Source organism: Cherax quadricarinatus, chromosome 46, assembly GCF_038502225.1.
Source record: "Cherax quadricarinatus isolate ZL_2023a chromosome 46, ASM3850222v1, whole genome shotgun sequence".
In the NCBI taxonomy this organism is placed as follows: Eukaryota; Metazoa; Arthropoda; class Malacostraca; order Decapoda; family Parastacidae; genus Cherax; species Cherax quadricarinatus.
The window spans coordinates 12,948,398-12,969,986 of NC_091337.1; the positions used below are offsets into that span (position 1 = coordinate 12,948,398).

Below are 21,589 nucleotides of genomic sequence, written 5' to 3' on the forward strand. Positions count from 1 at the left end.
GGAGATGTCCTGTCTAAGGGCAATGTGTGGTGTAAATATTATGCAGAAAATTCGTTGTGTGGAAATTAGGAGAAGGTGTGGAGTTAATAAAAGCATTAGTCAGAGGGCAGAAGAGGGGTTGTTGAGGTGGTTTGGTCATTTAGAGAGAATGGATCAAAGTAGAATGACATGGAAAGCATATAAATCTCTAGGGGAAGGAAAGAGGGGTAGGGGTCGTCCTCGAAAGGGTTGGAAAGAGGGGGTAAAGGAGGTTTTGTGGGTGAGGGGCTTGGACTTCCAGCAAGCGTGCATGAGCGTGTTAGATAGGAGTGAATGGAGACGAATGATACTTGGGACCTGACGATCTGTTGGAGTGTGAGCAGGGTAATATTTAGTGAAGGGATTCAGGGAAACCGGTTATTTTCATATAGTCGGACTTGAGTCCTGGAAATGGGAAGTACAATGCCTGCACTTTAAAGGAGGGGTTTGGGATATTGGCAGTTTGGAGGGATATGTTGTGTATCTCTATACGTATATGCTTCTAAACTGTTATATTCTGAGCACCTCTGCAAAAGCAGTGATAATGTGTGAGTGTGGTGAAAGTGTTGAATGATGATGAAAGTATTTTCTTTTTGGGGATTTTCTTTCTTTTTTTTTTGGGTCACCCTGCCTCAGTGGGAGACGACCGACTTGTTGAAAAAAAAAAAAAAAAAAAAAAAAAATTAAAATAAATGTTTGATTAAATATTTTGCAAAACCCTGAGGATAATATGAGCTTCTTAATATATTATGAACACTATGCCTCCACTGTCTTTATCCTATATAATAATTTTTTGCTAATATTATATATATATATTTTTTAATGCAACAGCCATCTCCCACTGAGGAAGGGCGACCTAAAAAGAAAAAACTTTCATTTTTCTTTTTACATTTAGTAATTTATACAGGAAAGGGTTACTAGCTCCTTGTTCCTAGCATTTTCGTCACTTATGACATGCATGGCTTACAGAGGAAGGATTCTTTTCCACTTCCCCATGGAATGCAAATATTTACATATAGTACAGTATATATTTTTTTTATTTCAAGGTTTACATTTGCTCTCTTACTATGAACACTGAATCATCACAATTAACAAAGTTTTTCCTACAAATTCACAAGAGGTGGGAGGGGTGCAAAAGTAGAAACCACAATTACGAAATTCACTAGAACAACAAATTGTGTTGGATTTTGGCTCATTTTGTATTTGAGATAATATTTCACACTAATCTGGCTAATATTGATTTTTTTTTTTTCAACAAGTCGGCCGTCTCCCACCGAGGCAGGGTGACCCAAAAAAAGAAAGAAAATCCCAAAAAAGAAAATGCTTTCATCATCATTCAACACTTTCACCTCACTCACACATAATCACTGTTTTTGCAGAGGTGCTCAGAATACAACAGTTTAGAAGCATATACGTATAAAGATACACAACATATCCCTCCAAACTGCCAATATCCCAAACCCCTCCTTTAAAGTGCAGGCATTGTACTTCCCATTTCCAGGACTCAAGTCCGACTATATGAAAATAACTGGTTTCCCTGAATCCCTTCACTAAATATTACCCTGCTCACACTCCAACAGATCGTCAGGTCCCAAGCACCATTCGTCTCCATTCACTCCTATCTAACACGCTCACGCACGCTTGCTGGAAGTCCAAGCCCCTCACCCACAAAACCTCCTTTACCCCCTCTCTCCAACCCTTTCGAGGACGACCCCTACCTTGCCTTCCTTCGGCTATAGATTTATATGCTTTCCATGTCATTCTACTTTGATCCATTCTCTCTAAATGACCAAACCACCTCAACAACCCCTCTTCTGCCCTCTAATACTTTTATTAACCCCACACCTTTTCCTAATTTCCACACTCCGAATTTTCTGCATAATATTTACACCACACATTGCCCTTAGACAGGACATCTCCACTGCCTCCAACCGTCTCCTCGCTGCTGCATTTACCACCCGAGCTTCACACCCATATAAGAGTGTTGGTACTACTATACTTTCATACATTCCCTTCTTTGCCTCCATAGATAACTTTTTTGACTCCACATATACCTCAATGCACCACTCACCTTTTTTCCCTGATCAATTCTATGATTAACCTCATCCTTCATAAATCCATCCGCCGACACGTCAACTCCCAAGTATCTGAAAACATTCACTTCTTCCATACTCCTCCTCCCCAATTTTATATCCAATTTTTCTTTATCTAAATCATTTGATACCCTCATCACCTTACTCTTTTCTATGTTCACTTTCAACTTTCTACCTTTACCCACATTCCCAAACTCATCCACTAACCTTTGCAATTTTTCTTTAGAATCTCCCATAAGCACAGTATCATCAGCAAAAAGTAACTGTTAATTCCCATTTTGAATTTGATTCCCCATAATTTAATCCCACCCCTCTCCTGAACACCCTAGCATTTACTTCTTTTACAACCCCATCTATAAATATATTAAACAACCGTGGTGACATTACACATCCCTGTCTAAGACCTACTTTTACTGGGAAGTAGTCTCCCTCTCTTCTACACACCCTAACCTGAGCCTCACTATCCTCATAAAAACTCTTTACAGCATTTAGTAACTTACCACCTATTCCATATACTTGCAACATCTGCCACATTGCTCCCCTATCCACTCTATCATATGCCTTTTCTAAATCCATAAATGCAATAAAAACTTCCCAACCTTTATCTAAATACTGTTCACATATATGCTTCAATGTAAACACTTGATCTACACATCCCCTACCCACTCTGAAACCTCCTTGCTCATCCGCAATCCTACATTCTGTCTTACCTCTAATTCATAAGAAATAATGATCAGAATAAAACATGATCTGAGTATAGGAATGCCAATAAGAAAGAAATAAATGGTTTATTTAATCTATTCACTGATTGCCCACCAATAAAAACATTGGATAATCAAAATCTAAGAATAAAGAAGCCTGCAAATTTGTAGAGAAATTAATATATATATACATACATACAATCTGTAGCTAATTTGAATAATCAAGATTTCACATTATTCTTAAAAATCGTTTTTAATGTACTTTGACTGTACAGTGGACCCCCGGTTAACGAACTTTTTTCATTCCAGTAGTATGTTCAGGTGCCAGTACTGACCGAATTTTTTCCCATAAGGAATATTGTGAAGTAGATTAGTCCATTTCAGACCCCCAAACATACACGTACAAACGCACTTACATAAATACACTTACATAATTGGTCGCATTTGGAGGTGATCGTTAAGCGGGGGTCCACTGTACTTATTTTCTTTAAAACTGTAATATACTACAATACCAGTACCTTTAAGATGCACAGCCAGGTCCAGATCATTCCTCGTAGCATCAATAATGGCATCAATATTTGTAAGAGACTCGATTGTAAATGTAATTCTTTCAGCAAGGTCCGTAATCTGCTCTGGTCTTAAGGATATGTCCAGAGCTAAAACCTGTTAAAAGATACAGGTACAAGATGTAAGACAGTGTTTATTATGCATGTATGCCGGGTGGCACTGTACGTCAACTTTCTTTTATAGGTTGTTGAGGTGGTTAGGTCATTTAGAGAGAATGGATCAAAGTAGAATGGCATGGAGAGCTTATAAATCTGTAGGGGAAGGAAGGCGGGGTAGGGGTCGTCCTCAAAAAGGTTGGAAGGAAGGGATAAGGGAGGTTTTGTGGGCGAGGGGCTTGGACTTCCAGCAGGCGTGCATGAGCATGTTCGATAGGAGTGAATGGAGACGAATGGTATTTGGGACCTGATGAGCTGTTGGAGTGTGAGCAGGGTAATATTTAGTGAAGGGATTCAGGGAAACCGGTTATTTTTATATAGCTGGACTTGAGTCCTGAAAATGGGAAGTACAATGCCTGCACTCTAAAGGAGGGGTTCGGGATATTAGCAGTTTGGAGGGATATGTTGTGTATCTTTATACATATATGCTTCTAAATTGTTGTGCTCTGAGCACCTCTGCAAAAACAGTGATTATGTGTGAGTGAAGTGAAAGTGTTGAATAATGATGAAAGTATTTTCTTCTTGGGGGATTTTCTTTCTTTTTGGGTCACCCTGCCTCGGTGGGAGACGGCCGACTTGTTAAAAAAAAAAAAAAACTTTATATATGTAATGCATACCCTGTATTATTTAACCCTTAAATTGTCCAAATGTAGATCTACGTTTATGCACGTAGCACTCCAACCTTGATTTTCTCCAAAAGAAAGCATGTAAAAAGAAAACCGTAGATCTACGTTCGGTGCGCTACGCGAGCGAATGTAAATCTACGTTTGGACAGTTTAATGCTTAAGAAATACAGGTGAAAATATTCACATACATCAGGGCCCTACTTATACGGCAGGTTAGTTCCAGGCTACTGCCGGAAAGCGGACATCACCGGAAAGCAGAATACTTATAAATGCGTATACTGTAAATGCCAGACAACAAGTTTATACTAACTTATATTCAGTTAGTAATAGAACTAGACATTAAAAACACAATAAAAAGTAAAATGCATACACAGCACATTCATTAATGTAGGGCGAGAGGTGAGTAGTACTTTATGCAAACTCTCTGCTGCCTATTTGTCAACCATGCCTCTACCCAGGAAAAAATGTCGCCTCCTATTCCGTGTGCCTTAAGTTTCCTCAATAATCTCTGATGTGGAACTCTATCGAAAGCCTTACTGAAGTCCATATACACAATATCACATTCAATACCATGATCTACCTCCTCAAATACCTTAGTGAAGAAAGTTAGTAAACTCGCAAGACAGAAATGCCCCTTTGTAAAACCATGCTGAGATTCATTAATCAATTTATGCCTTTCAAGATGGCTACGAATTGCTTTTGGAATTACTGATTCCATAAATTTTCCCACTATGGAGGTATAGCTTATTGGTCTATAGTTTGAAGCTAAGGACCTGTCACCTGCCTTGTAAATAGGTATTACATTTGCCATTTTCCACTTATCAGGCACTATACTAGTTTGTAGTGATTTGTTGAAAAGATTAGCCAAAGGTATGCCTAGTTCCTCTTCACATTCCTTTAACACCCTTGCAAACAGTTCATCAGGACCTGGGGATTTATTAGGTTTTAATTTCTCCATTTGTCTGAGAACCATATCACTAGTTACCCTAATCGTGCATAGTTTATTATCGTCCTGTTCTACATAATCTGTTATTTCTGGAATTTCGCTAGTATTTTCCTGGGTAAAAACCGAGAGGAAGTAGGTACTGAAAATTTCACACATATCCTTATCACTGTCAGTGTCAGTTACTCTTAAGTGGGCCTATCTTGTCCCTAATCTTACTTCTGTATACCTGAAAGAACCCTTTTGGGATAGTCTTTGAATCCCTTGCAACCTTAGCCTCATAAATGTGTATGTAAAACTATAGTTAATCTTTAAAAAATGTATTTTTTGTATAATTATCAGAGTACAGTGGACCCTCAGTTATCAGCCGTAATCCATTCCAGGTCGGTCTAAACCCGAAATGGCTGAAAACTGAAATAATATTTCCCATACAAATTAGTGTAAATCCAATTAATCCATTTCAGACACCCAAAAATATCAACAAAAAATACATTTTTTAAAGATTAACTAGTTTTACATACACAAAACAATGAGAACTAAATAAAATGACTAATGAAATGGATAAATGAACATTTAAATCACTTTTACCTTTAATGAAGAGTCTTGTTGGCGTATGCAAAACGGCGAGAAGCAGAGGGGGAGGCAAGTTTATTGTTGGGAGACAGGAAAAAATGCTTAAATATGACACTATTATCAACTCTGCAGCTTATTTATCTATCACAATTCATCTAATATGAAATAATAAACAATATTAATAACATAGAAACATGATGTATACTCTAGAATGAAAAACATATGGCATTACATATGTGGAGTGTTGTTGTTGTTGTTGGCATTAGAGGCCACTACCACTATTCGCACAAACACTGTACGTAATTTATAAATAAGAAATATTTACACTTTATAAATAAGAAATATTTACACTTACCATGGAGGAGATGCTGGCATTGGTTTAGGGTGGTGGAAGATAAATAGGGCAGCATATATTGTCAGTGGCCCTATATATACCTCCAAAAACATTGGAGAAGTCAGTTTCACGTCGTCCTTTTTCTATTGCTTAATCGCTTAACTTACTTGCTACACTGTTAATGCTACACTTTATCGCTGGCTGGCACTATAGCCTTTATCAACTCCTGCTGCTTTAGTATCGTACGTATCGATATTGTAACGATGGGTATGAATGGTGACAGTGAGGGAGGAGGCAGTGGTGGTGATAGTGAGGGTGGCACGGCCCATGTGGCACCATCAGCGGGCCACGCTACTACCCACGCTGCTGACGCAGCACAACAACCAGCCTCACCCTACCCCACACTCCCACAACCTGCACCACCACAACCTGCACAACCACAACCACGGTACAATATCCAGACCCCACCAGCAGACCGCATCTGGGATTGGCAGGACGGTGACGAGTTTGTTCCCAGTCCCCATGACTTTGATGAAACACAAAGTGGAATAAAGCCATCTTGTCCACTTGGGAACAATCCCAGTGAACTGGACTGCTTTGAGTTATTCTTCGATGAACCCCTGATGGACATCATTGTCAGGGAAACAAACACATACTGTGATTACACCATGGCAAATACAATTCTCTCACCAAAATCACGGCTACACAAGTGGAAGGAGACAACTGTGGCAGAGATGTACCTGTTTTTTGCCACAATAATGCTTATGCCACATGTGTATAAACACACTGTCACCACATACTGGGCAACAGAACGCCTGATTTCAACTCCAGGTTTTAGTGACATTATAGGTGTCAATCGTTTCCTGATACTGTTACGTATGTTACACTTTTCAGACAAAACCAGGCCTGACAGAAGCGACAGGTTATATAAGATCAGAAATGTGTTTATGTACCTGAAACAAAAGTGCTGCATGTATTTTTATCCCTTCAGGAAGCTTGTTATTGATGAGTCCTTGATTTTATTCAAAGGAAGACACTCATTCAAGCAATATATACCAAGCAAGAGGAAACGCTTTGGTATAAAGCTATTTGTACTGTGTGATTGCAGAAGTGGTCTAGTTTTGGATATAATTGTGTACACTGGCAGTAATACTTTGAGAGATACCATGAAGTTATTGGGTATCTCTGGTGATGTGGTTCGAACAATGATGGAACCATATCTTGGTAAGGGGCATATGTTATTTACTGATAACTGATACACAAGCCCCTTACTCAGTGATTTCTTGTGAGTGAACTTGACAGACGTGTGTGGCACAGTGCGTGGTAATCGTAAACATATGCCAAGGTTCAACGCTGGCACTCGCAGAGGTGAGGTGCAAGCCTTTGATGCCAATGACATCATGGCATTTCGGTGGTATGACAAACGTGATGTCACATTGTTGACATCAGTTCACAGAAACGAAATGGTACCCAGTGGCAGGGACAACAGAGAGACCAATGAACCCATTCTAAAGCCTGCAGCTGTCATGGACTACAACCTCAATATGCACTTAGTGGACAAATGTGACATGCAGATTGGGTTTGCAGACTGTGTACGCAAGAGTTATAAGTGGTATATAAAACTTTTTTTCCATCTTGTTGATATCTCTATGCTAAATGCTTATAACATATACAAGTTGAAGACCAACAAAACGCCAAAATATGGTGAATTTTGCCTGTCAGTAATCAGACAAATAATTGCAAAGTACCAAGGAGCAACTCCTGCAATAGACCAGCGCCCACAGACGTCATCTCGTTTGAGGCCTGGTGATCACTACCCCATACAACTGCCTCCTACTACTGCCAAGAAAAATGCTCAGAAGAGGCGTTATGTATGTATGCATACCACAAAATGCCCACAAACACGCAGAGACACTCGTTTTATGTGTGAGGAGTGTGAAGTGCCCCTCTGCACATACCCATGTTTCAAAGAGTTCACAAGCTGCAGCAGTTCTAGGAACGTGTTTAGTGACTGTACATATGTATATATATTATGGAACAATAGTAATAAACATTGTTTTGTATTGTTTGTTTGTGTAAACAAAGTGTATACACAAACTAATAGTGATAAAGTTTGTTCTGTTATTGTGTTGTAAACAATGAGTGTATATTTGAAGAATGCACCTTACATTGGTCTCACAGGCCACATAAGTTACCTGGAACAGAAAAATATTGAAAAATGCAAGAAACCTTTGAATTAGAGTAAATAAAAGAATACCGGGTGGGCGGCGGTCGCCGCTGTTGCCATACGCACGTCATTTTCTGCAAACTTTGCGGCTCTATATCTCGGTAAGTACTGATGGCAAAATTTTTTTTTTAGGCTTAAAACACTACTAAAAATATTCCTAACATTTTCATAAGAAAAAATAATTTTTTTTTCTTAATATTTGGCGACATAGAATGACAGTTTCAGAGAGGGGCCTGAAACAGTCAAAGGGTTAATACAATGGATAATACTTATACAGGGTATGATAGTAGAAGCTCTCTGTGCTAAATCTGTAAAAGCTTAAGCAAGATCTAGCTAAAAGAGGAAATCCATAACTATATACCAAGATATATAGTTATTAACAACTGTACACCATATGCAGGCTAATGGTTTATCAAGTATGAAATATTTATTTCTACTAGGAACAATACCAAATTGAAAATACAGGTCTACTTTTGTACATAATGTGATTATTTTATGGAAAACAGTACACCCCAATCCTAATACAGTGGACCCCCGCATACCGTTGGCATTACATAACGTTAAATCCACATACCGATACATTTTATCGCTAAGATTTTGCCTCGCATACCGCTAAAAAACCCGCTCAACGCTGTTCGTCCGAGACGCGTCTAATGTGCGGCCTGAGCCAGCCTCACATGTTCCGCCGGTGGCACTGTTTACCAGCCAACCTCCGCGGTAACATCCAAGCATACAATTGGAACATTTCGTATTATTACAGTGTTTTTGGCGATTTTATCTGCAAAATAAGTGACCATGGGCCCCAAGAAAGCTTCTAGTGCCAACCCTACAGCAATAAGGGTGAGAATTACTATAGAGATGAAGAAAGAGATCATTGCTAAGTATGAAAGTGGAGTGCGTGTCTCCGAGCCTGCCAGGTTGTATAATAAACCCCAATCAACCATCACTACTATTGTGGGCAACAAAACGTCAATTAAGCAAGCTGTTCTTGCCAAAGGTTCAACTGTGTTTTCGAAACAGAGATCGCAAGTGATGGAAGATGTTGAGAGACTCTTATTGGTATGGATAAATGAAAAACAGATAGCAGGAGATAGCATCTCTCAAGTGATCATAAGTGAAAAGGCTAGGAAGTTGCATGAGGATTTAATTAAAAAAATGCCTGCAACTGGTGATGATGTGAGTGAATTTAAGGCCAGCAAAGGTTGGTTTGAGAGATTTAAGAAGCATAGTGGCATACATAGTGTGATAAGGCATGGTGAGGCTGCCAGTTCGGACCACAAAGCAGCTGAAAAATATGTGCAGGAATTCAAGGAGTACATAGACAGTGAAGGACTGAAACCTGAACAAGTGTTTAATTGTGATGAAACAGGCCTGTTTTGGAAGAAAATGCCAATCAGGACCTACATTACTCAGGAGGAAAAGGCACTCCCAGGACATAAGCCTATGAAAGACAGGCTTACTCTGTTGATGTGTTCCAATGCTAGTGGTGATTGCAAAGTGAAGCCTTTATTAGTGTATCACTCAGAAACTCCCAGAGCATTCAGGCAAAAGAATATCCTCAAGGCTAATTTGTGTGTGCTGTGGAGGGCAAACAGTAAGGCATGGGTCACTAGGGACTTTTTCTATGACTGGTTACACCATGCATTTGCCCCCAATGTGAAAGATTACCTAACTGAAAAGAAATTAGACCTTAAGTGCCTCCTGGTCTTAGACAATGCCCCTGGTCATCCTACAGACGTGGCAGAGCGACTTTATGGGGACATGAGCTTCATTAAGGTGAAGTTTTTGCCTCCTAATACCACTCCTCTCCTGCAGCCCATGGACCAGCAGGTTATTGCAAACTTCAAAAAACTGTACACAAAAGCTCTGTTTGAAAGGTGCTTTGTAGTGACCTCAGAAACTCAACTGACTCTAAGAGACTTTTGGAGAGATCACTTTAATATCCTCAATTGTGTAAACCTTATAGGTAAGGCTTGGGAGGGAGTGACTAAGAGGACCTTGAACTCTGCTTGGAAGAAACTGTGGCCAGAATGTGTAGACCAAAGGGATTTTGAAGGGTTTCAGGCTAACCCTGAGAGGAGTATGCCAGTTGAGGAATCCATTGTGGCATTGACAAAGTCCTTGGGGTTGGAGGTTAGTGGGGAGGATGTGGAAGAGTTGGTGGAGGAGGACAATGAAGAACTAACCAATGATGAGCTGCTAGATCAATTTCAACAGCAAGAGGCCAGACCTGAGGAAACTGGTTCGGAGGAGGGGAGAGAGAAATTGAAGAAGTTGCCTACTTCAAAGATTAAGGAAATGTGTGGAATGTGGCTTAAAGTGCAAACCTTTTTTGATGACAATCACCCTAACACAGCTATTGCAAGCCGTGCTGGTGACTATTACACTGACACTGTTGTGAAACACTTTAGGGAAGTCATAAAGGAACGAGAGGTACAGGCCACTATGGACAGATATGTTGTGCGACAGAAGTCCAGTGACTCTGAAGCTGGCCCTAGTGGCATTAAAAGAAGAAGGGAAGTAACCCCAGAAAAGGACTTGACACCTCAAGTCTTAATGGAAGGGGATTTCCCTTCTAAACACTAAGACTCTCTCCTCCTCCCATCCCATCAATCATCACCAGCTCTTCAATAAAGGTAAGTGTCATGTAACTGTGCATGCCTTTTTCAGTTTGTGTGTATTAAAATTAATATTTCATGTGGTAAAAATTTTTTTTTTCATACTTTGGGGTGTCTTGCACGGATTAATTTGATTTCCATTACGTATTTCTTATGAGGAAAATTCATTCACATAACGATAATTTCGCATAACAATGAGCTCTCAGGAATGGATTAATATCGTTATGTGGGGGTCCACTGTACAGTGGACCCCCGGTTAACGATATTTTTTCACTCCAGAAGTATGATCAGGTGCCAGTACTGACCGAATTTGTTCCCATAAGAAATATTGTGAAGTAGATTAGTCCATTTCAGACCCCCAAACACACACGTACAAATGCACTTACATAAATACACTTACATAATTGGTCACATTCGGAGGTAATCGTTATGCGGGGGTCCACTGTATTAACTTCATAAAAATATGCCTGAAATGCTCTACATAACTAAGGGGATTTCCATGTGAGAGATGTACTGTAATCCAATTATTTATAAATGATGTATCATGTGGAGATAAACTGATTTATTAATTGAGTACTGTCTTGCTTTCCAAAATTTCGTAATTTGTTCAATTTTAGTGTAAATTTCGAAGTATAATTTTATGCAGAGGCAACAGACCTATATGGAAAAAAGACAGTTCAGGACATTTATTAACACTTAAACTGTCCAAACTTAGATCTACACTGATGTGCGTAGCGCTCCGAATGTAGATCTATGTTTTTTCACGTAAGAAAGCATGTAAAATCAAATGTATGTCTACGTTCGGAGCACTACGCACATCAATGTAGATCTATGTTTGGACAGTAAGGGTTAAAAGTAAAGTTTCACCATGAGTGGCTTCTTTAGTCTTGAAGAAGCCACTTGTGGTAAAACTTTTCCTTTAATAAATGTCCAGAGCTGTACATAAGTCTTAGTTTCCACAACTTGTTGGTATCACTATACAATTTCTCAATAAACCTATAAAATGATGCTTAGTAAGTGATAATTGATCAATACATTTTTTTTTTAACACATCGGCCATTTCCCACCAAGGAAAGGTGACCCAAAAAGAAAAATACTGTCATCATCAATCAACACTTTCACCATCACTCATATATAATCACTGTCTTTGCAGAGGAGCTCACATACAACAGTTTAGAAGTCCCTCTAAACTGCCAATATCCCAAACCCCCTCCTTTAAAGTGCAGGCACTGTACTTCCCATTTCCAGGCCTCAAATCCAGCTAACCAGTTTCCCTGAATCCCTTCACAAAATATTACCCTGCTCACACTCCAACAGCTCATCAGGTCCCAAAAACCATTTGTTTCCATTCACTCCCTTCTAACACGTTCACGCATGTTCACTGAAAGTCCAAGCCCCTCGCCCACAAACCTTTAACCCCTCCCTCCAACTTTTTCGAGGACGACCCCTACCCTATCTTCCTTCCCCTACAGATTTATATGCTCTTTAAGTCATTCTAATGTGTTCCATTCTCTCTAAATGACCAAACCACTTCAACAACCCAACTTCAGCCTGACTAATATTTTAGTAACTCCACACCTCCTCCTAATTTCCACACTCCAAATTCTCTCTGCATAATACGTATTTACACCAAAAATTGCCCTTAGACAGGACATCTCCAATGCCTCCAACTGCCTCCTCGCTGCAGTGTTTACAACCCAAGCTTCACACCCAAAATAAGAGTGTTGGTGCCACTATACTTTCGTACAATCCCTTCTTTGCCTCCATGGATAATGTTTTTTGTCTTAACAGATACCTTAATGCACCACTTACCTTTTTTTCTTCATCAATTCTATGGTTAACCTCATCCTTCATAAACCCATCTGCTGACAGGTCAACTCCCAAATATCTGAAAACATTCACTTTTTCCACACTCTCTCCAATGTGATATCCAATTTTTCTTTATCTAAATTGTTTGATACCCTCATCACCTGACTCTTATCTATGTTCACTTTCAACTTTCTACTTTTACACGCCCTCACAAACTTGTCCACTAACATTCGTAACTTTTCTTTGGAATCTCCCAAAAGCACAGTATCATCAGCAGAAAGTAACTATGTCAACTACCATTTTGAATTTGATTCCCCATAATTTAATCCCACCCCTCTCCCCAACACCCTAGCATTTACTTCTTTCTCAACCCCATCTATAAATATATTAAACAACCATGGTGACATTGCACATCCCTGTCTAAGACCTACTTTTAACGGGAAGTAATTTCCCTCTCTCCTACACACCCTAACCTAAGCCACATTATCCTCATAAAAACTCTTTACAACATTTAGTAGCTTACTACCTATTCCATGCATTTGCAACATCTGCCACATTGCTTCCCTATCCATTCTATCATATGCCTTTTCTAAATTCATAAATGCAATGAAAACTTCTCTACCTTTATCTAAATACTGTTAACATACATGCTTCAATGTAAACACCGGATCTACACATCCCCTACATTTTTTTTTTTAACACGTCGGTCATCTCCCACCGAGGCAGGGTGATCCAAGAAGAAAGAAAATGCCCAAAAAGAAAATACTTTCATCATTCAACACTTTCACCTCACTCATACATAACCACTGTCTTTGCAGAGGCACTCAGATATGACAGTTCAGAAGCCCCTCCAAGCTGCCAATATCCCATACCCCTGTTTTAAAGTGCAGACATTGTATATCCAACTTGCAGGACTCAAGTCCGGCTAACCGGTTTCCCTGAATCCCTTCACAAAATATTACCCTGCTCACACTCCAACAGCTCGTCAGGTCCCAAAAACTATTCATCTCCATTTACTCCTAACACGCTCATGCATGCTTGCTGGAAATCCAAGCCCCTAACCCACAAAATCTCCTTTACTCCCTCCCTCCAACCTTTTTGAGGACGACCCCTACCCCGCCTTCCTTTCCCAACAGATTCATACACTCTCCAAGTCTTTCTACTTTGATCCATTCTTTCTAAATGGCCAAACCACTTCAACAAAACCTCTTCATTCCTTTGACTAATACTTTTAGTAACTCCACACCTACTCCTAATTTCCACGCTCCGAATTCTCCGCATAATATTGACACCACACATTGCCCTTAAACAGGACATCTCCACTGCCTCCAGCCACCTCCTTGCTGCAACAAAGAGTTGATATCCATCGTATGGCAGTGTTACTGTAAAGCAAAACTATTATAAGTTGGTAGACAGCAACCACCCAGGGAGGTACTACCGTCCTGCCAAGTGAGTGTGAAACGAAAGCCTGTAATTGTTTTACATGATGGTAGGATTGCTGGTGTCTTTTGTCCGTCTCATAAATATGCAAGATTACAGGTACGTCTTGCTACTTTCTACTTACACTTAGGTCACACTACACTTACATGTACATGTTTATTTATACACACTCATCGGAGTTTTCTTTGATTTTATTCTTAATAGTTCTTGGTCTTATTACTTTTCCTTTTATATCTATGGAAAAGTGGAATAAGAATCTTTCCTCCGTAAGCCATGCGTGTTGTAAAAGTCAGCTAAAATGCCGGGAACAATGGGCTAGTAACCCCTTTTCCTGTAATAAATTACTAAAAAGAATAAGAAGAAAACTGTCAAAGTGGGAAGTCTGAATGTGCATGGATGTTGTGCAAATGACAAGAAAGAGATGATTGTGGATGTTATGAATGAGAAGAAGCTGGGTGTCCTGGCTTTAACCCCTTCAGGGTCCAAGGCCCAAATCTGAAGTGGTGCCCCAGAGTCCAAGAATTTAAAAAAAAAAAATTGTTTTTTTTTCTTACGAAATGATAGAGATTCTTTTTGTGAAGGTAATAAAACAAAAAGAACGAAATTTGATGGAAAATTGACGAAATTATGCTCTTGCGAATTTTGATGTGTCAGCGATATATACGAATCTGCGATTTTGCCAACTTTGACTCCCATTTTAGGCCAATTACATTATTCCAGTCAACCAAATTCTTAGCTATTTCACTAGTATTACTTCTATTCTATCGATTGAGCACAAGAAATCGCCAAGTCAACTGTTTCAACTACAAAATAAAGTGATCGGAAATTGTTAATTTGGCCAATTTAACACAAAGTTCAAAATATTCCAATTTCAAAACAGGGTCCACAATAAACAATGTAGGTATTCCTGGAACTAAACTAACATTTTTTCTGTTCATTAGTTACGTTTTGAGGCTTTACAAATAAATTCCATTTTGATTTTTTATTCACATAATGAATTTTTATTCACACCAAAAAATAGAAGATTTACTGTTATGCAATATTGTAATAAATGTATAAATATCATCACCATATTTGTGAATGTATATTAGACCCACCAGCTGGCATGTATTAGACATGTGAGTTTGTTTGTTTACTCTTCAATATCGGCAAAAATTTAACATTTCTGTTACTTTGAGCTAAGTTTCAAGCCATTTCCAGTGCTAAAACCAATCAAAATCATCTCTATTTCTGTAATATGTCTTCCATTCTATCAAATGAGACCAAGAAATCGCAAATACAACTATAAAAAACATACGAAAAAACACTGCAAAGTCGCTGTTTTAATCGAAAAATCATGAGTTCAGTTTTTTTTCTCTCATTATACACAGTGTGCTGCAGGATTTGTTTTATTGGTGCACACATACCACATAGAGGTATTCTCTCATATCTAGGCCCAAATGTACCACTCACAGTTTATCAGAGTGAGCTGAGCTCATGACGTAGATCTACGGTTTGGACCCTGAACGTAAAGCCGTAGATCTACGGGACGGACCCTGAAAGGGTTAAATCCCCCATACGAAGTATTTGAACACAAAAATTTTGCCTCGCCTCAGGATAAAAGACTCGCCTTACGTGATTCGTCCGGGACGCATCCCACGTGTGGGATGCGATGAAACAAAGCTGAAGGGGGTGGGAGAGTTTCAGTGGAGAGGAATAAATGGAATTAGGTCAGGGGTTTCAAGTAGAGTTAGAGCTAAAGAAGGAGTAGCAATAATGTTGAAGGATAAGTTATGGCAGGAAAAGAGAGACTATAAATGTATTAATTCAAGGATTATGTGGAGTAAAATATAGGTTGGATGTGAAAAGTGGGTTATAGTAAGTGTATATGCACCTGGAGAAGAGAGAAGTGTAGAGGAGAGAGAAAGATTTTGGGAAATGTTGAGTGAATGCATGGGGGGTTTTGAACCAAGTGTGAGAGTAATGGTGGTTGGGGATTTCAATGCTAAAGTGGGCAAAAATATTGTGGAGGGAGTAGTAGGTAAATTTGGGGTGCCAGGGGTAAATGAAAATGGGGAGCCTTTAATTGAGCTATGTGTAGAAAGAGGTTTGGTAATAAGTAATACATATTTTATGAAGAGGAGGATAAATAAATATACACGGTATGATATAGCACATAATGAAAGTAGTTTGTTAGATTATGTATTGGTGGATAAAAGGTTGATGGGTAGGCTCCAGGATGTACACGTTTATAGAGGGGCAACTGATATATCGGATCATTATCTAGTTGTAGCTACAGTTAGAGTAAGAGGTAGATGGGATAAGAGGAAAATGGCAACAACAAGCAAGAAGAAGGTGAAAATGTATAAACTAAGGGGGGAGGAAGTTCGGGTGAGATACAAGCAACTATTGGCAGAAAGGTGGGCTGGTCCAAGTATAAGTAGTGGGGGGTTGAAGAGGGTTGGAATAGTTTTAAAAATGCAGTATTAGAATGTGGGGCAGAAGTTTGTGGTTATAGGAGAGTGGGTGCAGGAGGAATGAGGAGTGATTGGTGAAATGAAGTAAATTTGTGAAAAAAAGAGAAAAAGTTAGCTTATCAGAGGTTTTTACAAAGCAGAAGTGTTATAAGAAGAGTAGAGTATATGGAGAGTAAAAAAAAAGATGAAGAGAGTGGTGAGAGAGTGCAAAAGGAGAGCAGATGATAGAGTGGGAGAAGCACTGTCAAGAAATTTTTAATGAAAATAAGAAAAATTTTGGAGTGAGTTAAACAAGTTAAGAAAGCCTAGAGAACAAATGGATTTGTCAGTTAAAAACAGAGTAGGGAGATGGAGGTTTTGGGTAGATAGTGAGAATATTTTGAGGAGCTTTCAAATGTCGACGAAGAAAGGGAAGCGGTAATTTCATGCACTGGCCAGGGAGGTGTACCATCTTTTAGGAGTGAAGAACAGGATGTGAGTATGGGGGAGGTGCATGAGGCATTACATAGAATGAATGGGGGTAAAGCAGTTGGAACTGATGGGATCATGACAGAAATGTTAAAAGAAGGGGGGGGGGGGAAGAGTGTTGGAGTGGTTGGTACTTTTGTTTAATAAATGTATGAAAGAGGGGAAGGTACCTAGGGATTGGCAGAGAGCATGTATAGTCCCTTTACATAAAGGGAAGGGGGACAAAAGAGATTGTAAAAATTATAGAGGAATAAGTTTACTGAGTATACCAGGAAAAGTGTACAGTAGGGTTTTAACTGAAATCATTAGAGGCAAGACAGACGTAGGATTGCGGATGAGCAAGGTTTCAGTGGGTAGGGGATGTGTAGATCAAGTGTTTACATTGAGGCATATACGTGAACAGTATTTAGATAAAGGTAGGGAAGTTTTTATTGCATTTATGGATTTAGAAAAGGCATATGATAGAGTGGATAGAGGAGCAATGTGGCAGATGTTGCAAGTTTATGGAATAGGTGGTAAGTTCTTAAATGCTGTAAAGAGTTTTTATGAGGATAGTGAGGTTCAGGTTAGGGTGTGTAGAAGAGAGGGAGACTACTTCCCAGTAGAAGTAGGTCTTAGACAGGGATGTGTAATGTCAGCATGGTTGTTTAATATATTTATAGATGGGGTTGTAAAAGAAGTAAATGCTAGGGTGTTTGGGAGAGGGGTGGGATTAAATTATGGGGAATCAAATACAAAATGGGAATTAACACAGTTGCTTTTTGCTGATGATACTGTGCTCATGGGAGATTCTAAAGAAAAATTGCAAAGGTTAGTGGATGAGTTTGGGAGTGTGTGTAAAGGTAGAAAGTTGAAAGTGAACATAGAAAAGAGTAAGGTGATGAGGGTATCAAATGATTTCGATAAAGAAAAATTGGATATCAAATTGGGGAGGAGGAGTATGGAAGAAATGAATGTTTTCAGATAGTACTTGGGAGTTGACATGTTGGCGGATGGATTTATGAAGGATGAAGTTAATCATAGAATTGATGAGGGAAAAAAAGCAAGTGGTGCATCGAGGTATATTTGGAGACAAAAAGCGTTAAATATGGAGGCAAAGAAGGGAATGTATGAAAGTATAGTAGTACCAACACTCTTATAGGGGTGGGAAGCTTGGGTTGTGAATGCAGCAGCGAGGAGGCGGTTGGAGGCAGTGGAGATGTCCTGTCTAAGGGCAATGTGTGGTGTAAATATTATGCAGAAAATTCGAGTATGGAAATTAGGAGAAGGTGTGGAGTTAATAAAAGTATTAGTCAGAGGGCTGAAGAGGGGTTGTTGAGGTGGTTTGGTCATTTAGAGAGAATGGAACAAAGTAGAATGACATGGAGAGCATATAAATCAGTAGGGGAAGGAAGGCGGGGTAGGGGTCATCCTGGAAAAGGTTGGAGGGAGGGGGTAAAGGAGGTTTTGTGGGCGAGGGGCCTGGACTTCCAGCAAGCATGCGTGAGCGTGTTAGATAGGAGTGAATGGAGATGAATGGTATTTGGGATCTGATGATCTGTTGGAGTGTGAGCAGAGTAATATTTAGTGAAGGGATTCAGGGAAACCGGTTATTTTTATATAGCCGGACTTGAGTCCTGGAAATGGGAAGTACAATGCCTGCACTCTAAAGGAGGGGTTCGGGATATTGGCAGTTTGGAAGGTTATGTTATGTATCTTTATAGGTATATGCTTCTAAGCTGTTGTGTTCTGAGCACCTCTGCAAAAACAGTGATTATGTGTGAGTGAGGTGAATGTGTTGAATGATGATGAAAGTATTTTCTTTTGGGGGATTTTCTTTCTTTTTTTGGGGGGTCACCCTGCCTCGGTGGGAGACAGCCAACTTGTTAAAAAAAAAAAATAATTATTGATAAATTAATTTTATAATAATACACTGAATTTTCAAATATCCCACGAAGATATAGCTTAGCCAAGTACATGAGTGGGTGTAAGTTAAAACCTGCTTAGCTTTTGCAGAAAGTCTGTTGCAGTGCTCTTCCTTTCTTCTTCTTTCAACACACCGACTGTATCCCACAGAGGCAGGGTGGCCCAAAAGGAAAAACAACAGTTTCTCCTTTTACATTTAGTAATATATACAGGAGAAGGGGTTACTAGCCCCTTGCTCATGGCATTTTAGTCGCCTCTTACGACACGTAAGACTTACGGAGGAAGAATTCTGTTCCACTTCCCCATGGAGATACGTGAAAATAAACAATATGTAAAGTAAAAGGACACAAGTGCAACTAATGTGACATTTTATTGTGGCAACGTTTCGCTGTCCAGGAGCTTTGTCAAGCCGATACAAACAGTATATGGACACAGAGGGTATATAAAAGCTCAGAGTGAGGTGCAATACTAGTGAGGTGCCATTTCGATGTTCACTAGTGGAGGTGGTGGTGGTAGTAGTAGTACTAGTACTAGTAGTAGTACTAGTAGTACTAGTAGTAGTACTAGTAGTAGTACTAGTAGTACTAGTAGTACTAATACTAGTAGTACTAATACTAGTAGTACTAGTACTAGTAGTACTAGTACTAGTAGTACTAGTACTAGTAGTAGTAGTAATAGTAGTAGTAGTAGTAGTGACAATATAGTACAGCAATTAATTTGTACATGAGTAACAGGATATAAAAGCTATTACTTGGGTAACAAAAAAATAGGTTGGACAAATATAGACTGGATAGAGAAGGCCTTTTTCAGTGTTCACTCCAGTCTATATTTGTCCAACCTATTTTTATGTTACCCAAGTAATAGCTTTTATATCCTTTTACTCATGTACGAATTAATTGCTCTACCATATTGTCACTACTACTACTACCTCCACTAGTGAACATCGAAATGGCACCTCACTAGTATTGCACCTCACTCTGAGCCTTTATATACCCTCTGTGTCCATATACTGTTTGTATCGGCTTGACAAAGCTCCTGGACAGCGAAATGTTGCCACAATAAAATGTCACTTGTGTCCTTTTACTTTACATATTGTCGGTAATTCTACCACATTATTACGAAAATAAACAAGAACAAGAACTAGTAAGAAAAATAGAAAATCCAAAAGGGTGTGTATATATATGCTTGTACATGTGTAGTGAGACCTAAATGTAAGTAGAAGTAGCAAGACATACCTGAAATCTTGTATGTTTATGAGACAGAAAAAAGACACCAGAAATCCTACCATCATGTAAAACAATTACAGGCTTTCGTTTTACACTCCCTTGGCAGGACGGTAGTACCTCCCTGGGTGGTTGCTGTCTACCAACCTATCTCCTCTTCCTGTCTTATGGTTTTATATTGATGATAAAATAAAAAAAAAAATTGAAGTATTAAGCTGAATTCCACCTTCCTTTCCTCATCAGCTGTGCTAATAGTATGTGTCAATATATGGAGACATGGCAATGTTACTGCAAAGCAAAACTATTATACATTTGCAATAATTTACTAATAAATTAATTTTATAATAATGTACTGAATTCTCAAATATCCCATGAAGATATAGGTTAGCCAAGTACATCAGTGGGTGTGAGTTAAAACCTGCTTAGCATGGGCTAGTAGGCCTGTTGCAGTGCTCTTCCTTTCTTATGGTCTTATATCGATGACAAAATCACAAAAAACTGTTTTTGAAGTAGATTATTAAGCTGAATTCCACCTTCCATTCCTCATCAGCTGTGCCAATATTCCCTGCTACCATACATTTACTGTTACCAGATTTTAACTAAAACTGATCAGAATTGGGAGATAATGGTTTTCAAAAGTTATCAGTAATAATGCAAAAAAGTTATGAAATACAGTACTTTCCTATTAACTAATTCCTGTAGATAGCTCATCATTACCAGTGGATATTGTGATACTTTTGCGAGTTAAGTGGTGATATAACACATCATTACTATCATCTCTATCTTTTTTAATTATACAAGTAACTAGTCACAACTGCACAAAGGTAAATATGAACATGGCATGCATTTACAGTATTTGAGCACTTTTTCTCTAAATGGTAAAGAATTTATGTTTACATAATCATTACTAACCTCTTCAGCTAACACTCTTATTTCTTTTGGTTTAGCTCCTGGTATATTGAAGTATTCCTCAATTTCCTCAAGAAGTTTAGTGATTGCTGCTCTATGAGAGTCAGTCATATTGCGAGCCTGGAAGGTCAAGTCAAAGGCCATTTTTGCCAAGTCAAAGGCAATGTCAGACTGACGTTTGGCACTGGAAACGCCTCTCAAAAGCTCATCTGCAGAGGCTTCTTTCTTTTTAAGTGTTTCTTCAGCATCATCAGCAAACTTGAGAGCAAGTTCAGCAGTGTTGACTAAACCATCATTACAGGAGAGACCACCACACTTGCCACAGCCTGCACCACCACAGTAGGTGTCGCATGGGTCGCCTCGGCGGTCACATACCTGCCACATTTATTCAAAACCATCATATGAGAATTTATCATAATTCATAATTACCATACAAGGCTGTTTCACTCACTGTAATTTACCAGATATACTGTTGTAACACTCTACAGTACATGCCTATTATTCTTCAATGCTTTCACTTCTTT

General features: G+C 39.1%; 1 protein-coding gene across 10 annotated transcripts in view; it reads right to left on the minus strand.

Annotated features, from left to right (window-relative positions):
* LanB1 (laminin subunit beta-1) overlaps positions 1-21,589 on the minus strand; it is a 229,242-nt gene that overhangs the window by 34,300 nt on the left and 173,353 nt on the right. For all 10 annotated transcript variants that reach the window (XM_070094540.1, XM_070094536.1, XM_070094535.1 and 7 more), the window contains 2 exons: positions 21,069-21,440; positions 3,331-3,475 (listed from right to left, as the gene is read on the minus strand). In XM_070094540.1, the coding sequence (XP_069950641.1) occupies positions 3,331-3,475; positions 21,069-21,440 (517 nt within the window). The remainder of the gene's footprint in view (positions 1-3,330; positions 3,476-21,068; positions 21,441-21,589) is intronic.